At 32.3% G+C, this 23,585-nt stretch overlaps 1 protein-coding gene across 1 annotated transcript; it reads right to left on the bottom strand.

Annotated features, from left to right (window-relative positions):
• Positions 1-21,884: 21,884 nt before the first annotated feature.
• LOC120181064 (xylulose kinase 2-like) lies at positions 21,885-22,332 on the bottom strand. The gene is made up of 2 exons (XM_039186288.1): positions 22,166-22,332; positions 21,885-22,079 (listed from the first exon to the last, which is right to left on the bottom strand). The coding sequence occupies exons 1-2, from the start codon at positions 22,265-22,267 to the stop codon at positions 21,885-21,887; spliced, it is 297 nt and encodes a 98-aa protein (XP_039042219.1). The 5' UTR covers positions 22,268-22,332.
• Between the last annotated feature and the right edge of the window lie 1,253 nt (positions 22,333-23,585).

Consider the following 23,585-nt stretch of genomic DNA (forward strand, 5'->3'; position numbering starts at 1 on the left):
GAAAATTTAAGATATGGAAAACCATACTACCAGTCCAAGCTCAACTTCCAGGAACAACTTTAATTTTGCATTGTGGACCTTATTTGATACCTCCCACAGTGTTCCAACCTATTGTGGCTGAGGATTTGATAATGGAGCATCATAGTTCTTGGTAAATGAGTTCTTTCCTAATGGCTTAGCTTGCTTTCGACTAAACATACCCTTGTTAATCCTCATGAAGAGTTTGTATTATCAAGAAAGCAAAACGAAAAAAAATTAAAAACTAGGGCCCACCACATTCGAACCAATAACCTCTTGATATATAGTCAAATGCTCTACCACTGAACTATGGACTAGGTTTGTTTCAAGCTTGTAAATTTAGTATTCTATTTCATTGGTTCGGTTCGGTTTGGATCGGTTCTGAATTTTTCAACCAAAACCGAATCGAACTGATCGATTTTTTTAAAAAAAACTAAACACACTAAATCGGTTTCGATTTTTTTCAGTTATCAGTTTTTTGGATCGGTTTTCGGTTATTTTTCTGAATCGGATTGGATCTGAACACCCCTATTGACGTTCGTAGCTTTGTCGAGAAAAACATAAAAGAGGGAAAGTAAGTGTGTGGTAAACTTAATATACTGTTAGAGAAATACGCTACTGAAAATGTTATTATTTTCTTAATATTTTTGGTAAAAATTAGTTAAAGTATTATTATTTCTACATAAATGAATGCTTTACTGAAAATGTTTAATATATTCGGTAAAGTACTACCTAAAATATTATTTTTTCTAATGAAAATGTTAAAAAAACATTAATGTTTTAGGCAAAAAAATAATGTTTTAGTTAATTTTTTACCGAAAATATTAAAAATATTAACATATTCGGTAGAGCTTTTCGTTAGCCGTATATTAAGGTTGTCGTACGGTAGAACTATCCCATAAAAGAAAAGAGGCAAAGTTGAAAGATCCTAATTTATCCTACAGGGTCCAAAAGACTTACGACATTTGATTTAAAAAAGTGAGATCGGTCTGAAGGGTTAGGGAGATAAAACTTTTAAAATTTACGACATTTTAAAACCTAAACGTTGTTAAAGCATTGAACTATTGCCGCGTTTGTAAAAAACGCTGCTAAAATACTACTCTGTCATGACGTTCTTGAAAAACGTCACTATGAATGAATCCTATTATGGCATTTGTATAAAAACGCCGTTAAAGTACTACTCTGTTGTGGCGTTTGTTGAAAAACACTACTATGTATGAACCATATTACGGCATTTTGTATAAAAACGTTGTTAACGTACTATTTTGCTATGACGTTTTGTATAAGAATACCGCTAAAGTTATCATTTTATGGTGTTTGAAATGCAAATGCCGTTACATATTTTAAGTTAGTGGCGTTTACTTTCAAAACACCGTTACATAACAATTTTACTTGGCTAAATGGTTAAAAATAAAAAAAATTGATAAGTTCAAGTATTGATGTGGACAAAAAAAAAAGTTAAGGTCAAGTCTAAAAAAAATATCAGTTTAAATGATTAAGTGTTACTTTATCCTCATTAGGAATATTTACCCAAAGTTAATTTAAATTTTTTTAATACTAAAAATTTATCATATATATTTTTTGGATGACTTAATTGAAAAACTGTCGCTTAATCTATAAACTTTTTTCAACTTGGTAATTTTTTTTAATTTTATCAACCTCTAATGATACCTTACAAAAGGAGATATGACTTAACTAAACCATGCCTAATCCAGAGAAAACTAAATCATTTACATTAAACGATAATTCACAATTTACAAGTCGAAATAAATCTCCAAATGCTCAATCAAACTCCTCAAATACTCAAATCAGTAGAAACTTTGTTGAATAATCCAACTTGGTACTTAAACTTAGTGAAAGATGTTTCTCAAACAGCCTTCTTTTGTGTTCTTGTCGATTTTTATCGTTGGTTGTTGGATTTGTATCTCGTGAATTTGTTTCTTTTACCGAGTTATGTTGAACTATTTTTCTTCATATAGATTTAGGAAGGCTTTTAACGAGACACACAACTTTAGTTTTGAGGTTTTTTAACTCTTAATAAAAAATATATTTGCCGAAAAAAAGGCCTACTTTCACAGTTGCAGTTTTGTAAATCTTCTTTGGGCTTTCAGAAATGGGTCCCTGTGCCTTTTGTTTTTGTTTTTTGTTCTTGAATGATTCTACGCAAAGATACCTTGATAGTAATGTTTTAGAGACGCAAATGGGATGCTTCCACTCAGAGTCTGTATATAATCAAAATGGGGATAAGAATCATTTCTAAGGTATCAAATTAGATTAAGATATTTTGTTAGTAATCCAAAACGATTTGATGCTAATTATTATTTAAACGTAGTAATGATAACTTTTTCATCTTTGAGCTTTAGTCAATGTTAAGGTATCAATATCAATGCCTACCAAATGTCAGTTTTCCTATGGTTAGTTAATGGCATATTGCAATGCTAGTCAACTTCCATGGTAAAATTAAGGGCTAATTAAAATTTTGAAGGTCTGTTTATTTCTCTTCATTACCTTAATCTCTAAGATCTAAACTCAACATTAAGGTAGCTAATGTTTTGTTTTTCTTTGAGGACGTTAATAATAAATCTTGAATAGATGTATAGAAAAGAAAAGAGGAGAAGAAGTTATATAGATCATGTAAGGGACGGAGCCAAAATTTCTACTCAAGGGGATAAAGTATAATTAACCATATAAAATGAAGGGACAAAATCAAAATAAACTAAATTTTTGAACCCTAATTTAATATGTTTCTGTATACTTTTTAGTAGAAAAAAATATGTAGGCCGTTTTTAAAATTTTAGTGGTCCTGGGACAAATATAGATATTGGACCTCTAATAAAAATATTGTAAATAAAATTGAATTGAAAGAATTAGGACAAATAAAACAATTTACTTATAAATTATATTTTTATTACATTTAAAAAGATATATAATAAATATTTCAAATTTCTTACATAAAACATCGAAAAGTTTTATTGAACACCCAATTATCCAAACAAAACAAGCATAATCCTCTTTTAAGAGTGTTAGAATTCAATTTCAGTCATCTCCATCTTGTAAAATATAATAAAAAATAATTATGTAGAAATTAAATAAATAATTTAAAAATACTATATCATCATTGGCGTTAATTTTTAAAAAAAAGATATACTAAAAACAAAAACAAAACTTAACATTAGGTATATTTTTAAAATAATAATAATTATATGATCAAAACAAAATGAAGTAATTGATGAGTTGGTGCCCCTCCTGCCCAAGCTTAAATACAGTTCTGACAGTGATCCCGCGGGATGAAATATAACTTCGTCCTTGGATCATACGACATAAGCACCAACTTGTATAAATAAGTATGGACGAACATAAGATTTTATGTTAGAAATAAATTTATAAAATTTTAAAGGTGACAATAAATTATCAATAAAAATATAAAAAATATATGAAATATATGAAATCTTAAAATTTTTAAAGAGGCGATGTCCTGATTCCCTCCAGTCGATCACTGTACATAAGAAAGGACGTATTACCAAGAATTTGCTTAGCAATATATAAACATATACACACATTAAGAATCTTTAAAGTAGTAAGTTTAGAAAAGAAATTTAAAAGTAGTATATATATATATATATATATATATATATATATATATATGAATTACGGAATTGAATATTAGTATATTCGGCATACGTATTGTAGTAGAAGTGGGAGAGTTATGCCATATATATAAATAATATTGGGCAAAGTAAAGATTAAGGTTAAGGGTATGATCCAAAACGTAAGGGTTGTGCAAAGGAGAAGCAACTTTTATTTGCTTTAGGGTTTAAGAATTAGAATGAAAAAACTAAAGCAAAATCTTCACTGGGAAAAGAGATGAGCACTTCTTTTTATGCTTAATTTTTGATGCGTTTTGTTGTCAAAAAGATAACTTTTCCTTTTTATTTTATTTTTGCAAACCCGAAACATTCTCTCTTATTTAGGGAAAAGCATTAAAAAGTTGTGATAGTACCAAATTCAAAGCAAGCATAATTTACTACCAATAATAGCAGTAAATTTAAAATTAAGATAAACAGAGAAACAAAATTACCATATGAAAGAAAAATTAAAGATACTAAAGCTATTTTGAAATATAAATGAAAAATATATATCAGAATTACTATTTTTATTTTTAATTTGTATAATCGGGAATAAATTTCCATAATTTTTTTACTTTAATAACTCAAAATAATGATCCATAAATTTTGCAGAAAAGTATTAAATATAACGCCTCAAATATCGTGTTAGAAATTTCGAGCTAAACCGAGAGGGTTTTGGATAAACCCAATAGCCTTATGGGAAAGCTTAGTTCAACTTTGTTTTGGAATGGGCTTGGTTTGAGCCCTAATAGACTTAAAAAGGAAATCTTTAATCTTGGAGCAAAGGAGGAATGACTAGGGGAGTAATTATCTCACTTTCTGAACCAAAGGTTGATTCCTTTAATTGTTGGTGATGTAATCGGTTGAACACCTCTTTTTAGTTTCCACCCATTTTGTCATATTCTTCTTTCACCTCTCTCATTTCCTACCAACTTGAAATCAACAAAGGTGATAACTTTATAGCCTTGCATGTCCAACACGAAAACAAAGAGGTAAGAGTTGTAATCTCCTCATCTTAAGCTTCATTTTAAAGTCCCAAAAGCGAGGTTTGGCCATAGTAACCATAAGTGGGGGTTTAGAAACCTATATGTTTTCAGCTCATTTTTTTATAGGTTCAAGATTTAAGAAGTGCTCTTAGTTTCATTCTAAGCTCCTAAATGAGTTAGTAACTTATTTTCCTTATTTTTGATTAGTGGTAGAGGCAGGAGAAAGTTCCAAGACCAAAGGCAATGAGAAGTTGGTACAACAACCTAGGATCAAGGTAACGTATTTCTAACACTTATATACCACTTGTGAGTCATTAGATGTACTTGGTAGCATGTAAGAGTTCATAAATCATGCAAGTATATCCATGGTAGATTATGACATTTGATGTTATACAACATGTAAAATGACTTGTTATGACCTTTATCAGCTTACATAAGACTTAAATAACGTTTAAGGGCCTTTAAGGGACTTATGTGTTAAGATGAGATGCCATTTTTGTGCATAAACAAAATTTATAGGTTTAAGTGTTGATATTGGATGAATAATACTCATACTATTCTTTAGATAGCCTAAAACAAGGGTTTTGGCGGCGGTATCGGTACCCTATTTACTTGGTATCGATAATGTTCATTAAGTATCGATACCCAATGATGGGGTATCAGTACCGATTTAAGATTTTAATTTTCAATAACCTGTTTTAGTATCAATACTCCCATGAAGAAGGGGTATCGATACCCTAAGTAAGGGTATCGATATAGAGTTTAATTTCAATAGAACATTTAACCTAATTTTGGTATCGATACTCAGGATTGTATCGATACCCTAGATATGTCACTAATATTTGTTTTACTTTAGAGGTCACACTGAGTTTTGTAGCTTACTCAGTTTCTATATTTCTTTTTTAAGATTATCAAGTTATAGAACCAGTTTGGCTACCAGATGTATTGTCTCAGTTGTATATTATATGGAATTTAATATATATTTTCAACCTCTTTAAATGTGGCATGCGTTTGTTTCTAATATCATATTTGGTAAATGTTTTTTTAAAAGAAACACTAATTTTTCATTTCAAGCCTAGACATATTGGTACTACCACAACAATACCGATACTTTCCTTCAGGGGTATCGATACCTTCTGACGGTACTGATACCATTCCGAGGTTCTGGAATTGTATCTTGAAAATGGTATCGATACCATACCCATAGTATCGATACTACTAACTCAGTAACGATACCTTCTTCAACTGGTATCGATACTACCCTTAGAAAACCACATATTTAACCCTTGAAATATCGATAATATTCCAACGGTACCGATACTCTATGCCCATAATTGTTATTTTCAATTCGAAAATAAACCAAAATCTCTAATATTCATCACGCATTAAGCTTTTAAACTCACCTTATACTTCCAAACCAACTTGTCCTCATTTACTACTCTTAATTATTTAAAATCTTGTTTAAACACTTAAATCTCAAAATCATATCAATATTTCAAACATGTTCTTAATCATTTCTATTACTCCTACCTTCTTAAATGGATCATTGACAAGTCAAATATCCAAGTAAAACTCCAAAAACTACACTACATCAACAATTTATTTCAAAACCCATTTTACAAATCCCTTTTTAATTTACTCATCTTGTTGTTTTAATCCTATATAAGCTTTCCCTAAGGTTATATATCACCCAAGCTTTCATTACCAAACCAAGATTTAAAGGAAATCCAAAAATTTCAGAACCTTAACTTTGATGGAGAAGTACACGGCAAGAAGAAGAAAGAAAAAAAGGATTCCAGATAACTCCATCAACACATTTTTATCCCCTAAATAAAGGAGATAATTATCTTTTATCATGAAAAGACCATATTGCCCTCTACAAAATTCCTAAATTGCTATCATCCTTACACAAAATTCCACCATAAATCATTAAACTTATCAATTATTCTAATTTAACCACTGAGTTTAACAATCTTACATTCTGGTCACTGACCCAATAATTAGGATGTTACAAATCTCCCCCTAAAGAAAATTCGTCCTCGAATTTTCATTGCACAAAGAGGTGGGGATAATTATTACTCATATATTCTTCACGCTCCCACATAGCTTCTTCTACTTTATGATTCCTCCAAAGAACCTTAACTAGTGGAATCGTCTTATTCCTCAATTGCTTGATTTCAAACGCTAGGATCTGAATTGTTTCTTCCTCATATGTCAAGTCAGATTGAACTTCTATTTCATCTGGAGTTATGATGTGTGCAGGATATGATCAATACTGCCAAAGCATAAACACATGGAAGACATTGTGGATCTTTTCCATATTTGGTGGTAACACTAACTGATATGCCATTGATCCAACCCTCTTCAGAACTTCATAAGGTCCAATGAACCTAGGACTAAATTTTCCTTTACGCCCAAAGCGAAGTACTTTCTTCCAAGGTGACACTTTTAAGAATACTTTTCACCTACTTGAAATTCAATTTCTTTTCTTTTCAAATCGACGTATGATTTTTGTCTATCTGATTCCACTTTCAAATTGTATTGAATCACTTGAACCTTTTCTTTCATTTCTTTAATCAAGTCTAGACCATGAACTTCTCGATCCTTTAATTCATACCAATTAAGTGGCGTTCTGCATTTCCTTCCATATAATGCTTTATACGGTGCCATCTTGATGCTTGATTGATAACTGTTATTATAGGAAAATTCCACAAGTGGCAAATACTTTTCCCACGATCCAATAAAATCAATCACACACACTCTCAACATATCTTCCAGAACCTGAATTGTTTGTTCCGATTGGCGATCGATCTGAGGATGGAAAGTAGTGCTAAAATCCAATCGGTTACCCAAAGCTCCTTGTAAAGACTTCCAAAATCTCGAAGTGAATCTAGGATCTCTATAAAAAAATTATTGAAATTGGAATACCATGAAGTCGTACTATCTCCTTGATTTACAATTCAGCATGTTTTTCCATAGAAAAATCCGTTCGCACAGGAATAAAATACGTAGTCTTTGTAAGGCGATCCACAATTACCCAAATAGAATCTTTTTTGCTCAGCGATAAGGGAAAACCTATTACTAAATCGATGGTAATGTTTTCCTATTTCCACTGAGGAATTGAGATCGATTGCAATAATCCCAAAACACTTGATGTTCACCTTTACATGTTTACAATTTAAGCACTTTGATACAAATTCTGTAATGTCTCTCTTCATGCCTAGCCACCAAAAACGCTATTTCAAATCTTGATACATCTTGTTTCCTACTGGGTGCATCGTTAAAGGACTACAATGAGCTTCATACAATATATCTCTTTTCAACTCGTCATCATTGGGAACACAAACTCGATTTTTGAAGTATAAACACCCATTCAACTTAATATCAAATTCCTTGAGTTCGCCTTTCTCTACTTGTTCGAACTAAGCTAAACACTTATCATCATTCCTTTGTAATTCCTTAATCCACTCTAACAATAATGGTTTCAACATTAACTCAGCCATCAAAGCACTATTTTCCTTTAACACGATTCGAGCATCCAAACTAGCAAAGTATCAAAAGTCTTCCAAATAAGAGCGTCACCTACTACATTGACTTTATCGGGATAATAATCAATAATGGCATCGTAGTCCTTAAGTAACTCTATCCATCTTATTTTCCTCAAATTTAACTCCTTTTGCATCAACAAAAACTTCTAACTCGTGATCGGTAAAGATGTAGCAATGCTAGCCATATAAATAGTACCTCCAAAATTTTAATGCAAAAACCACAACTGCTAACTCAAGGTCATGTGTATGATAATTCTTTTCATGAGTCTTAAGCTGTCTTGAAGCATAAGCAACTACATTTTCATCTTGCATTAAAACGCATCCCAAACCATTATGGGAAGCGTCGCTAAAAATCGTGAAATCCTTATTCGATTTCGGTTTCACTAACACCAGAGCTTCTGTCAAAACTTTCTTCAATGCTTCAAAACTCTTTTGACAATCAGGAGTCCACTCAAACTACACATCTTTTCTTAACAGTTTGGTTAAAGGTATAGAGATCATCAAATTTTTTTTGACAAACCTTCGATAATAACCTGCAAGACCCAAGAAACTTCTAACTTCTGACACATTCTTTGGAATTTCCCACTCTAATACAATTTGCACTTTCAGAGGATCTACCCAAATTCCCTCTTCAGAAACCACGTGTCCAAGGAATTCCACTTCAAATAACCAAAACTCATATTTAGAGAACTTTGCATAAAGCTTTTTGTCTTGCAACATTTGAAGAACCACAAGAAGATGGACATGATGCTCCTCCTTTGACATTGAGTACACCAAGATGTCATCAATAAACACGACCATGAACTGATCAAGATACGGTTGGAAAACTCTATTCATCAGGTCCATAAACGCTGCATGTGTGTTAGTTAACCCGAATAACATTACTACAAATACGTAATGACCATACCGAGTACTAATTGGAACATATTTTTCTTGTATCTTCAACTGATGATATCTTGAACATAAATCGATCTTTGAAAACACTGCATCTCCTTTGAGTTGATCAAATAAATTGTCAATCCCTGGAAGAGGATATTTGTTCTTTATGGTCACCTTGTTAAGTTGTCGATAATCAATACAAAGGCGCATAAAACCATATTTCTTCTTTACAAATAAAACTGGAGCACCCCAAGGTGACACACTAGGTCTAATAAATCCTTTATCTAAAAGCTCCTACAACTGAATCTTTAACTCTTTCAACTACTTTGAGGCCATCCTATAAGGAGCCATTGAAATCGGTGCTGATTCTGACATCACTTCAATATGAAACTCAACCTCCCTATCTAGAGGTAAACCAGGTAATTATTCCGTAAATACTTTTGGAAACTCTCTGACTATAGGGATATCATCAAGCTTCTTTTCTTTGGTTCTCATATCGATTACATTAGCAATGTACGCTTGGCATCATTGCAACATTAACTTCCGAGCCGACATCCACGATATCACATTAACTAAGGAATTTATTCTTTCACTGACCACACTAACCTCCAATCCATCAAGACTTGTTAACTGAACTTGCTTAATTCTACAATCCACGTTGGCATGATAATAATAAAGCCAATCCATACCAAGTATAACCTCGAACTCGTCAAAGGGTAATTCCATTATATTAGCAGGGAATTAAATTCCCTAAATCCATATGAGACATCCTTGACAAATTTATCTCACCCGAGAACTATGTCCTAATGGATTAGTCACAATCACCTCACTACGATCAGGTTCTAATGGAATTCTCAAATCTTTAACTAATTTACTACTAACATAGGAATAATTTGATCCCGGATCAATCAGAACTAAAACAGATTTACCAGCTATCTGAAAAGTACATGCAATGATTTTAGGATCATCACAATCCTCACAGGTCTTCAGATTGTACACCCGAGAGGTAGAGTGTACTTCAGGGTGAGCGTTCGACTCATATTGATTCCTTTCTCTACCTCGACCTCTTCCTTTCATAGGTGTTATGTTTGGGCAAGCTCTTCTGTCATTAATGGGCAGTCTCGAATAAAGTGCCCTGCCTCTCTACACTTAAAACAAGCTCCGGAGACCCTTCGGCATACCTTACTATGGTTTTTCCCACAGTGCTGACATTGATTTGACTTGTCCACTTCGGATTCCACCGAATAAATTTTTCTTATTCTTCCCGGATTTGATCCTCTACCTGAGGATGTTGTGGATTCTGCTATAGTCTGAGGTCGAGAACTTGAACCTCTACTCTTCTTTGATTGGGAAAAACTGGACGAAGCACTAGCTCTCTTATTTCACTGCGTCCTTTGCTCCATAAACCACTCGTTTTGAGCTCGCTCCAGGGATTTAGCTCTATTCACGACCTCTTGAAATGAAGAGAGGTTAAGTGCTAATAACATCTTTTTCAGTCTAGGGCGTAAACTCTCCATAAATACCTCTTGAAATGAAGAGAGGTTAAGTGTTAATAACAACTCTTTCAGTCTAGGGTTTAAACTCTCCACAAACCATTCACAAGAGTCCTTATCTGTAGGGAGCAACTCTGTAGCAAATCAACTCAACTTGTTGAATTCGCACTCGAACTCATACACCGTGCGATTCCCTTATTTTAAACTCTTAAATTCTTGCTTCATCTGCCTAATAAACTGATCCCCTATATATTTACTCTTAAACTATTCCAAAAAGAAGGGTCAAGTCACCTGATCCCTTGAAGCTCGCATCATCACATTAGACCACCAAATTCTAGCTTTACCCCACAATAAAGAAACTACACCATCCAATTTCTCCATTTTAAAACAATGAAGATTTTCTAGCATAATCTTCAGGTAATTAAGCCACATATCGGCACCAAATGCACCTTCCTCAAGTTCTCCTCTAAATTCTAGCACTCCTAAGCTTCTCAGCTCCTTAGAAATATTCATCTTAGGGGCTGAGGGAGCAGACGGTTCGAAACACGTCAGAATCGCGTCCAACGTCTGGAAGAAGGCCCCCTGATCTTGTACAGGCACTCCCGGTTGTGTCTGCTCCTCACCCTACTTGCTCGGGGCAGGTGAGTTACTACTCTCTTCCATTCTATCTCCCGCTTCACTTCGGGAGCCCTCAAAATCCGATATCTATTAATATCAATTTACTAATGTATAAGCAATGATAACATACTAATCACCTTATCAGATCAGAAAGACTTAATTAAAAGTTTGCATGCACATTTTTTTAAAACAAAAATGACTTTATTTTGAACTTAAAACAAATTAAACCATAGCGCTGATACCATTAAATGTAACACCATAACCCGTACCTGACCCAAATACGAATCCGAGGTGTCACATTAACTGCTCAAAACAAATTTAATTTAACAAATAAGAACAAATTTAAATTTTTGATCAAGATAAAATATATAAACCTTAACTTAAATAAGATAATAATTTCATATTCATATTTACATAAAAGCTTTGATAATTTACATAAATACCAAATATATGAGTTTACAAAATCGATCAGAGCATTTCCAATTAAACGTATAATACATGCCAACAGTTTAAAAAATTAATAAAAACGTACATTTAATTTGTCCTGATATGATATTCACGGGGTATTCCATCCTCAACCAATCAATCTTCAGCTTTCTTCAAACCTACGCGTAAGAAAAATCAAACGCTAAGTCGATGACTTAGTGAGACAATACTAATAGTGATAACTTAATAAACGAAATCTTTATTGGTTTTTGTCAAAATATTTTATAAATAATTTTAACTTATTTTCCATATCAAAAAGGTATACTTATGTATATTATTCAATTTGTTTAGCTATGTTCCAAATGTCCAATGTATACTACTAAGAACTCTAGGTATTTGAGTACATTGAGGTTGTGCACTAATGCTGTCACCACAGCTTGTAAATTGCACCGAAGTGCCACATAATTGTCCCGAAGGACCAAATAGGTTTGTACTGAAGTGCCACATAAGTTTGCATGGAAGTGCCATATATTTGTCCCGAATAACCACATAATTTTCCCGAAGGACCAAATAAAACCCTCGACTCTTGGCATGCCAATTATACCTATAATCCTCATACAAATACCTTTGGCTATTAATCACATAATTATTTTCACTTATTATTCGAAGTGTCTCTTATTCACATAGTTACTTTCACAGAGAGTCTTTTCAAATACAATGGTTCAAATGTCACATTTCCATAATCATAGAATCATAAAACATAACTTATATAATGTAAATTGAATAAAACATTGCAATATAACATAAAATAAATTATAAGGTTTTCGATCGAAAACACTGAGGTTGACTTATCGCAAACCTTCCTCAATTCTGTTACAAAACCGATAATTTGCATTTTCCTTTGCCTCACTGAAGTCCTAAGCGAATTTCTTAACACCTTTGGATCGGTACTTATAAAGTCGAGCTGACCGGAAGTTAATTAAGTTCAACAACTACACAAAATAATCAAAAATCAATATCGTACTTAGTATCACTTATATCCAATCATAATAACTTATGTTGAAAGAAACACTAATTTTTCATTTCAGGCCTACAAGTATCAGTACTACCATAACAGTACTGATACTTCCCTTCAGGGGTATCGATACGTCCTGAAGGTACCGATACCATTCTGAGGTTCTGGAATTGTATCTTGAAAATGGTATCGATACCATACCCATGGTATCCATACTATTAACTCAGTATCGATACCTTCTTCAACTGGTATCGATACTACCCTTAGAAAACCACATATTTAACCCTGGAAGTATCGATATTGTTCTAACGGTATCAATACTCTATGCCCATAATGGTTATTTTCAATTTGAAAATCAACCAAAATCTTCCTAAATCTCTTATATTCATCACACATTAAGCTCTTAAGCTCACCCTTATACTTCCTAACCAACTTGTCCTTATTTACTACTCTTAATTATTCAAAATCTTGTCTAAACACTTAAATCTCAAAATCCTACCAATATTTCAAACATGTTCTTTATCATTTCTATTACTCTTACCTTATTAAATGGATCATTGACAAGTTAAATATCCAAGTTAAACTCCAAAAACTACATTATATCAACAATTTATTTCAAAACCCATTTTACAAATCCCTTTTTAATTTACTGATCTTATTGTTTTAATCCTATATAAGCTTTCCTTAAGGTTATATATCACCCAAGCTTTCATTACCAAACCAAGATTTAAAAGAAATCCAAAAATTTCAGAACCTTACCTTTGATGGAGAAGTACACAGTAAGAAGAAGAAAGAAAGAAAGAAATGATTCCGGATAACTCCATCAACACATGTTTATCCCCTAAATAAAGGAGATAATCATCATTTATCATGAAAATACCATGTTGCCCTCTCCAAAGTTCCAAAATTGCTATAAGCCCTACACGAAATTTCACTGTAAATCATTGAACTTATCAATTATTCTAATTTAACCACTGAGTTTAACAATCTTACATTCTGGTCAGTGACCCAATAATTAGGATGTTACATCAATACTCTTCTGTAACCTCAGTTTAATGTTTATTATGTAGTTATAATTTTGGTATGAGAACTTGGCTTTGTTTATACGTCTTAATTAATTACTTTGGTTATAAGATCTCAACTATAGAAATTATCATTTGTCAAATAGTGGTCATCAGTGTTACGAATTTTTTGCAGTCATTTTAATTGACTCAAATTGAAAATTGTTGTAATTTTGACTAATTTTATCCAATGATAGCATATGAAAACTATTATGTTTAGAAGATGATTTCTTATTCCAGAGGATTATCTTTCTAGAAAGTTCACTTGCTTCATAGCTACAATTTGTTTCATAAGAATATTTTTATGAAAAGTTGCAATTTGTCTCTAGCCTGTATATGTTAGTTGTTATGGAGGAAAAATGTCAGTATACGTCGGAACTGAAACTATTGAATCAATTTCTAAATTAGAAAAGAAAGATATATATGTTCTTGATTTTCTATTAGCACTCTTAAGTCCTCCTCGAACAAACTTTAATAGAAATTTTGAATTTATTCTTAATTTTATCTTATAAAGAAAATTTGTTAATGTCTGATTTTCAGGAATACATTCAATTTTATCTAGAAAATCCTGATTGAAATCTCTGGGTCTATTATGAAATCTTTCCTAAGAAGTAATCGTAAAGATCATTTATACCCTGTAATTAAATAGTCTTTCAAGTTCGCCATCAATTATGAGTTCTGATAAAATTCAGGAATACATTCAATTATGAGTTCGTCTCATCGACCTCGTTTGTCTAGTGTCCTTGGATTGTCATTCATCATCTTCATTTTCAATTAGTGAATTTTTGAATGTTCATGTTTCATTAAAACCCCATCTTTATCGATCTTTTCAGAAAACTAATCTTTGTAAGTGACTCCGTGTCTTAAAATAATTTTGTGAACTGTTTCATAATTTTTTTGACCATCGAAAACGGCCCCATGCATCTCCGTGTGAGAGTAAGCTTTCTCCTAGTAATTCAAATAGTGAATCAATTCAACTAAATTGACTCTGAATCGGTCTAACCCGTAAATCGGTCTGATTGAACTGGTGTGACTTAGACTTAGACCGTTGACCGTTGATTTTGGTCGTTGACTTAGATCCGTTGAATTTCGTCTAAATACCCATATCTTGATGTTTTTCCAACATCCTAAGTTCATTTTCATGTTCATTTTGCAAAATTATGACCTGAAAGCCCTTTTTTCTCGTGTCTTAGTACTTTATCATATAGTTATATTAAGTAAATTTTGAAATTTATGGTATTACTCTCTAATATTATATTTTGAAGGTGGTCAAATGTCTTAGCATCATTCCGTACTAAGTCTGAATCACCTTTATTCTACTCAGCTTGACTCTGAACATTCAATTCGAGATATACAACCTAATACTACTGTTCATGGAAAATATAAAGCTTAGTCGGTATAGGTTGGTTGGTACATGTGTGTCCCATAGACCCTTAAAATACATTTAATGATTTTATAACTTTTATACTATATGATGCTATATGTATTCATGTTCATATTCTGATTATGTTGGTTTGAGATTTGTCTGATTTCTGATTGGTATTGCATCACTTTTTATCTGTGTAGATATATTTTTGTAATATGTATGAAGTTAAATCTTTGTTCTGATTTTGTATGAGATTATATATGATGAGTGTTCTGAATCGATAATATTTGCTCATTAATTCTTCGATCTTATGAATTTGTTGCTGCTGATTTGGTTATGATATGCTTATTTTCGTACATGGTCTTACTTTCCAGATTTAATAGTAAAACAGGTGCATTCTACATTTTTTTATTATTTGGTCACGGCTGGAGACATGGGCCCGACTCTGGGCATGACACGGTCTGACGTGGCATTTTCTAGAAGGTCCAATCAGCAGCAGTTTTCTAGAAGATTTAGTCAGCGCCTTCTGGATAATGGGCGTGCAAAGATATATTATGAGACTTATTTTTAAATTTCAAAGTGTAAATTTAGAAAACATTTGAAATTATCTTTAGGATTATTTTTATTTTAATTTCTATGCTTATCTCTAGGTTTTTAGAGGCTATAAATACCCTCTTGGGGTAAGCCTAAACACACAACTCAGAATTTATTCTTCTTATCCTTTCTAGTTTTATAAAAGTTATCTCTTTTATTTTTTCAAGTTTTCATTTTTCTCTTTTTTTAAGTTTTGTTTTTGAAAATGCTAAGTATGACTTTTGTCATACTTAGCTAATTTTATCATAAGCCGAGAGCTGAAGCGATGACACAATTCCAACATGAGAATTAAAAAGCACCTTAATAACTTCGGAATATCTCTCTCAATCTTTGTGCTTATTTTTCAAAATCAAAACAGTTTTCAAAATCAAAGATTGACTTTGGTCAAGATGTTGTTGAGATTAAATGTGTGGGAGGAAGGATCAGCTTATTGAAAGAACATTCGACTTTCTGGGAACACACTTGGCAAGATAGCCTTGCCAAGAGGGAATTGAGGTCGGAATTAGTAGTTATTGAAACAACAATCCGAGTCGGTCTTCGCGAACTTAAACTGTTATTGATCTACGACAATTGATGTTGATCAGATTAATTTTTTGAAGCTGAAATCAAAGATTGTCTTGGGTATTCAGTATACAAAATAGAGTCACAAGGATTGCCCTTGTAGACAAAGTAACCGTCGTGAATCCCGAAGGGAAAATTAATTCGATGATCCGAAGGAAATTGAGTCAAAGCGAGGCTTGAGGTTATTTTACCATATTCATTTTCAACCTTCAATTTTTATTTTCTTTAAATCACTTTTTATTTTTAATGTTTTTTACCAAAACCCTATTTTTACTACTTATCATCTGGTTTAAATCATTCAAACAAAAATTTGGAATTTTCTAAGTCCCTGAGGATCGACCCTTACTTTTCTTTACTATGTATTTCCTTTATTTATTAATAGAGAAGAAGGAATTTATTTTGAAATCAAGACGAAAGTTGTCAATATCCCCATCCTGATTCTATATGGGATTAAATACTCATCTTGATTATGTATGGGATTGTATCCCCATCTTGTTTCGATTTGGGATCCTCTTCAGAGGGATATATCCCCATCCTGATTTTTATTTTTTATTATGATCCTCTTAGGAGGGAATGTCCCTCTCCTATTATATGCGGTGAAAGGTAAAGTTATATGAATTTTCTATTATAATGTTCCGATAATGGTCAATTGATTTACTACTGTCTGAATTCAAGTTACATCTTTATAATATGTTTATTTATTTATGGTATGCAACTGATACATGTTTTACTTTAGATGACACACTAAGCTTTGTAGCTTACTCTATTTCTGTCATTCTTTTTCATGTTATCCAATTATATGACCAGTTTGTCTATCGGAGGTGTAGTCTCAATTATATACTATATGGGATTTAATATTTATTTTCAAAATGTTCAAATGTGACATGTGTTTATTTCTAATATTGTATTTGGTATTTTTTTTTAAAAATGATTTATTAAACAAATTTTGTTCGTGGACCATTTTTGCGATCTACGTGGTTACCTTGATTCTGTTGTAACTCCTAGGTTAGGTCTAGGGGATTACAATATTTGGTTGATTTGAGGACATTTTTTAGCAATCTAGGATCAATGTAACATATTTTTTAATTCTTTTATACCATTTATGAGTCATTAGATGTAATTGGTAGCTTGTAAGAGTTCATAGAGCATATAAGTGCATCCATGATAGATTATGACATTTGGTGTTATATATATAGTGTAAAATGATCTATTATGACCTTATCAACTTACATAAACCTTAAATAACGTTTAAGGCCTAAGAGGGACTTGTGGGTGAAGATGAGATGTCATTTTGGTACTCAAACAAAGCATTTATGGGTTTGGCTATCATTACTGGATGAACAATATTAATATTTTTTTTCAGATAGCCTAAAACAAGGGTTTTTTGGCTGGTGGTATCGATAACTTGTTTATAAAGATATCGATACCCAAGGGTGGGGTATCAGTATCATCTTCAGATTTCAATTTTTAATAATCGGTTTGGTATTGATACTCATGGGAGTATCAATACCATATGAAGAAATGGTATCGATGCCCTAAGTAAAGGTATCAATACTGAGTTTAATTTCTCAAAATATCATCGATACTCAGGATGATATTGATACCCTAGTACAGAAGTGTCGATACTCTCAATAATGGTATCAATACTGTTAGACTTTCTTATAGTCGAGTAGCCAATTTTGGTATCGATACCAAGGGTGAGTACCAATACTAAAAGGATTACTATTGGTATCATCTTCTTGAATTGTGTAAAAAATAATTTGATTAAAGGGTTTAGGAAGGGGTCTATCAACAACTACAACTAAGATTGAAATTGAATTAAGATGACATAAAACTAGCCATTATATGACGCTCAGGAAACAACACAGACACTCAAGTTACTTTAGCAATTGTGACTCGTCTCATTTGTTAGAATATTCGGATATATCTCAGTTAGTGCCAAGGCACTTCACTCGTTGGTCGGGCGTAGATGCCCCTTGTACTCGCGAGAAGTAGGTGAACCAAGTGTACATTTCCGATGCAAAAATTTCGGATCTCACCTTATGTAGGCTAGAGGGGTGTGTGTGTCCCGAGATGACCCTTGTATGCATATGTCTTTTCTTGCTAGCATGGCCATGTAGTGGACGCATGTAGTATAATTTAGTTATTAGTGTGGCACTGAGCTTGTGAGCTCAGCGTTTGGAATTTGTTTTCGTATGCAAGCTTTTAGAATGAGCGTCGAGGAGCTTATTGCAGAAATGACATTCCAGATCGTTCAGTGCAGTAGAGTACGTCTTGAGTTTTTTTAGAGGGCATGTACTATTCATATATCTTCATGTATTCAAGTTGTGACTCCATTTTTAAATACTTGAAATGTATATTTTTGGGATGCATTTGGGAGCTCCCTGTTTTGTAAACTCGATTGCTTATGTTTTTTTATCTTATGGTATTTCAATGATGTTTTCCATGTACTTTTAAAGAAAAATTTTAGTTTAGCCATTTTGGTGGTCCTCTATAATATTCTAATAGGTTGATCTTCGAGTTGGATTGAATTAAGATGTTACAAAAAAATCTTGGTATTAAATAGTAAATACATTAATATCAATGTATTTTCTTAATTAAAATCTATAAAGTGACGTGTTAGTGTAGTTGTGTAGGTTAGTGCTTAAGTCAATTGTAATTGGGGTGAACCATTAAAAAAATAAAAAGAAAACGTAATAAAAAAATATAAGGAAAATTTGTTTACACATTTTCATATCGATCAATGATCTTACCTCTGCCGAATGTTGCTAGAGAAAAAATTACTATAATATTATCGGTGCAAAAGACATAGATCCTCAACTGAGCTACACATTCTAATTGTAATCACGCTCATCTATAATATTATCCTAGCAATAGCATTTCCCTTGAGTAATCTTAATAATTTCCATCGATTAATTAATACTTAATGCAAACACATCATTCAAAACTCTTAATAGCACACTTAGGATATAATTCAATATGAAATAGTCTTCTAAAAACTTACAGCTCCAGTTTAAATAAAATAAACCAATAAAATCTCCTAAAAAATACTATGATCAAAATTGCTCATATCAGTACTTGATCCAATGAACACTAATTCAACCACCGGTAAAGAGAGAAGAGATATTACTAGCTTTTGCACCAACATAGAGAAAGACTAACAATAATTTGAAACGGTATATATAGATAAGCATCACTTTCTTTAAACCTTAAAGTTGTTTCTACTTTAGAATCACAAAAAGATTATTATCTCTTCACAACTTTAATTTTTTTAAAGGAAAATCGTTAAGCATAAGAGGGGAATTTGTCGTTTTCAGCTTTTTGAAAAGATTAGGGTTTTAGGAATTAGTGCATATTTAGATTCCATAACTCTCTTTCTCCTTTTTAACTAATCCAGCTTCATGGTGATATTATAATCCATTTCTCCTCCTTTTTTCCCCCCAATTTATTTGCTCATAACAGTCATCCTTTTTAAAAGTAGAGGCCTCCATTTAAGACTGCCTTTCTCTTCTTAATTCTTCTTCTCCTTTCTCTTTCTTCTTTCAACTTTTTACCTTTTTCTTGCAAACAACTAGTTTTCCTTTGCTTAATGAGGTGGCAATATTCTGTGAGCTTGCTTCATATTAATGCCTTTTCTGTTGCTTCTTCTTTTTAGCTTTCTTCGTTCTTCTCCATTTTAATGTTGGACTCTATTCATTAACAGTAAAAAAATTATTAGGAAACGTTTTGTTGTTATGCTATGTTATTACATGTTTCCTTTTCAACGTTACTGAAAGAAGGCAGTCTGCTCTTTGAACTAAAACACAAATTATACAACTATTGAACCAAATGCTGAACCCGTTCATTGTTAGCTGGGAAAATCAATTAATTTCAGTATTTTAAAGAAATAACTTTTGTAAGTTCTGGAACAGGAGTAATACATTTTTAGATGGAATTTAGACACTTTTTGGATTGAGATGTATTATTATAAATTAATTAGTTTTATTTTAGTTTTTAAATACATCTTAAAACACATTAATATGATCTCAAAGGTCAAATTATGATCATTTTAATACGAAAATTATTATTTAATATGATTTTTTCTATTGCGTAGTCTTAAATCTTGATTAAGATGAACTCAAAATTTAATATAATAATAACTCATGTATCTATTTTTATAAGAAAATATTTGCTAGATTTATTTTTCATTTCTTACCATATATATATATATATATATATATATATATATATATATATATATATATATATATATATATATATATATATATATATATATTAATTTAAAGTATGAACTCATTAAGCGATTTTAGTGATAAACTGAATTGTTGTTCTCTTTTTAGATCTTAGATTCGAGTAACTTTCATCAATCGACAAAACAAATTTTGAATAGATCTTCTTTGTAATTACTTTAAACTAATAAAAAAGCCTGAAATCATTATAATAAAGAAAAAAGTAACAAAATACATGAGGAAGTCTTTGTTTATCGGAGATTTGGTATGTAAAAGAATGTGGGTAAATCATGCAGTACTGTACTTTAATTTTAATATTATCTGAATCATATCTTTTGTAGAAAAGAGTGTGTTATCTCAATAATTGAGATGTAAACATTATGGAATCTATTTCCCCCTTAAAAGCAGGAAGGAAAGAAGAAAAATAAAGGTATTTACCCAAAGAAACAATTAAGAAAAGATGAAAATAAAGCTGAAATCGATTTAATAACCAAAAAACAATGTAGAAAATGTTTATTAAAAGTGCAGAAAGTGGGCGTCCCTTTAAAAGCAAAAGCTATTTGCTTTTTCTTTATATATATATGTATATATATATATTTATTTATTTATATCTTTGAACACTCTCCTTGTGGTTGGAATTGAAAACTTCATTGCACAGGCAAACTTTTGACCTCTCTATTCATAAACATTCACCTTTTATTTTATCTTTTCCACCCTTCTGTGGGAGGCGTCGCTATTGGGAAAACAAAGAGATTACATAAGTGAACAGATTTGATTTTTTTTAAAATTTTATTATATATTTAAATTTTATTACATTTACGATATATATCGAAAATAATTTCATGTTTTATGTAAATTATAAATTAGTATAGGTAAAATGTTAAAAAAATCTTCATACAATCGGTTAGTTTTGTGTTTGATTATTAATAATTTTTTTTGGTTTTTATATAAAGAATGGAAAATTCTACAGTTTTTGTCGCGTACCGCAACGTACCAATAAAACGATGCACTGAAACGTATCACAAGCAAATTTTTCCTTATTATGCAAATATTAAAAGGTATAAGGATTTATTTAAATTAATTATTAATGAAAACATAATTCTACTTTTAAAAGAATTATAATTTTTTATTAAAAATAATAATTAATTTAAGAAATTTAATTTATTTAAAATTAGGATTTAAAAATTATTTAAGTTAAAAATGGTCATGAGCGATAGTTATCGTCGGAGATCTTAATTCGCTAAAATATTCGTCGGAAAATATTATATTATAAATCCAACGCTGCCATTTACCGTCGCTCGTTCATCGTCACCCAACAATCACCAAACAATTATCCGGCGATCGCCCAATCGATCGCCAAAAAATGGTATGCAGAAACGTAGACGGCATCCCCCTTCTCTATTTTCATTGATTTTCAGGAAGGCGAGTGAATTTTAATTTTGGATGGTAATGCAGTCCAACCACCTATTTAATTAGCAATGACACACATATTTTCATTGAACAGTATATATCAGAGCCAAAAATTGATGCAATTGAGCTGAGAATGCTTTTATTTGCTGCTGCTCCACCGGTAGCAATGATTCGTTTTGGAGAAGGCATTCCGAATCTTTCTGCATGAGCACGCGTTGAGAGAAATTGGCCCTCGATCAAGGCACGGACCTGTGATAAAACCCATTGCTTTTCAGGAACAGCGATAGAAGAAACTCATTGGTGTCACATTCCTAATTATTTCTTGAGTAATTTACCTCGGAAGGAGGATCAAAGTCTTGTACAGTCAAGCCATCCAGAGTTTTGCCGTTGAAATTTTGAAGAATGTAGCGGTGGAAGCCAGCTGAATTTTCGCACATACACACAAAAAGGAATACTTTTTAGCTGATTATTAGGCCTAGGAAGTACACACACTTGAGCCGATTGAAGATAACTCAGCAATATAAACAACAACAACAACAAAACTCTATTCCCATATGTAATGGGGTAAGGGGAGGTAGAGTAGTAGGCATGCCCCCAACGCCAGGTTGAGAGCAGCTTCCGTGGAAGACCTCCGGCAGTCAGAAAATTAAAAATAAGGATAAAATGCTATGCATGTATAAATAAATAAATGAATAAATAAATACACAGTTGAACAGTCTTCATATGCACGTCTGTAATTGGAAGTAATCCCTGCAAATAAATCCCTGCGTAAAAAATCTCTGCATATAGACAGAAACGTAAGACCCGACTAAATTTAAAAAGAGGAAATAAGAAGAGAAGGATACACAAAAGTCAACGATAGCCAGCTACGAGAAGGAATAAAGTCAAAATGGGTTAAAACCTAGACTAAGGCATATTACTCCGCTATCCTAGTTCTAAGCCTTCATAAATTCCAATGACATAAACGTATAAGAAGTAGAAGTCATGGAATTACTACAAAGGCATTAAAAGAAGACGGAGATGATACACCCTATGGATGTGACCCACACTACTCGGCTACCTTGGTCTTAAGTCTCCATACTTTCCTATCAGAGGTCATGTCCTCGGTAAGGGCTAAATCCTTCAAATCAGATCTCAAGCAGTCTTCCCACTTCCGCCTTGGTCGTCCTCTCTTTCTGGGATCGTCGACTGTAATCGACTCTACCATCCTAACCGCTTCCGAAGGTTGTCTCCTAAGGACATGCCCAAACCACCGTAGTCTTCCCTCCCTCAATTTTTCGGACACAGACACCACCCCCAAGGACATCCTAATAGCAGAGTTTGGTGTCATGTCCCACAGTCCTACCACATGCCCATCAGAGCATTCTCATTTCTGTTGCCTCCATCCTCCTTACGTGATCCTTCTTGATTGCCCAACATTCTATTCCATACAACAACACTGGTCTTATTGCCATTCTATAAAATTTTCCCTTAAGTTTTAGAGGCACCTTCTTGTCACACAAAACTCCAGTAGCAGCCCTCCACTTTAGTCATCCCACCTTTATACGGTGTGTAACTTCATCTTTTACACCCCCATCTTTATGTATCATAAACCCTAGGTACTTGAAAAATCCTTTGAGGGGAGAACGTGTCATTCTATACATACTTCTACATCTTCATCGTTTTGGTTCCCACTGAAGTTTGAACATAAATACTCTGCCTTTTCAATATTGACCTTTAGACCTTTTTCTTCCAAAGCAGTCCTCTAGGTAGCCA

The sequence above is a fragment of the Hibiscus syriacus genome, unplaced genomic scaffold (genome assembly GCF_006381635.1).
Source record: "Hibiscus syriacus cultivar Baekdansim isolate YM2019G1 unplaced genomic scaffold, ASM638163v2 tig00112507_pilon, whole genome shotgun sequence".
NCBI classification, from domain to species: domain Eukaryota; kingdom Viridiplantae; phylum Streptophyta; class Magnoliopsida; order Malvales; family Malvaceae; genus Hibiscus; species Hibiscus syriacus.

What these genes read in the sequence shown, in the direction of transcription:
- LOC120181064 (XM_039186288.1), bottom strand. Translation starts at nt 22,267, where the DNA reads ATGTGCGAAAATTCAGCTGGCTTCCACCGCTACATTCTTCAAAATTTC. An exon ending in ACTTTGATCCTCCTTCCGAG is followed by an intron (nt 22,080 to 22,165) that starts GTAAATTACTCA and finishes GTTTTATCACAG; the next exon opens with GTCCGTGCCTTGATCGAGGG.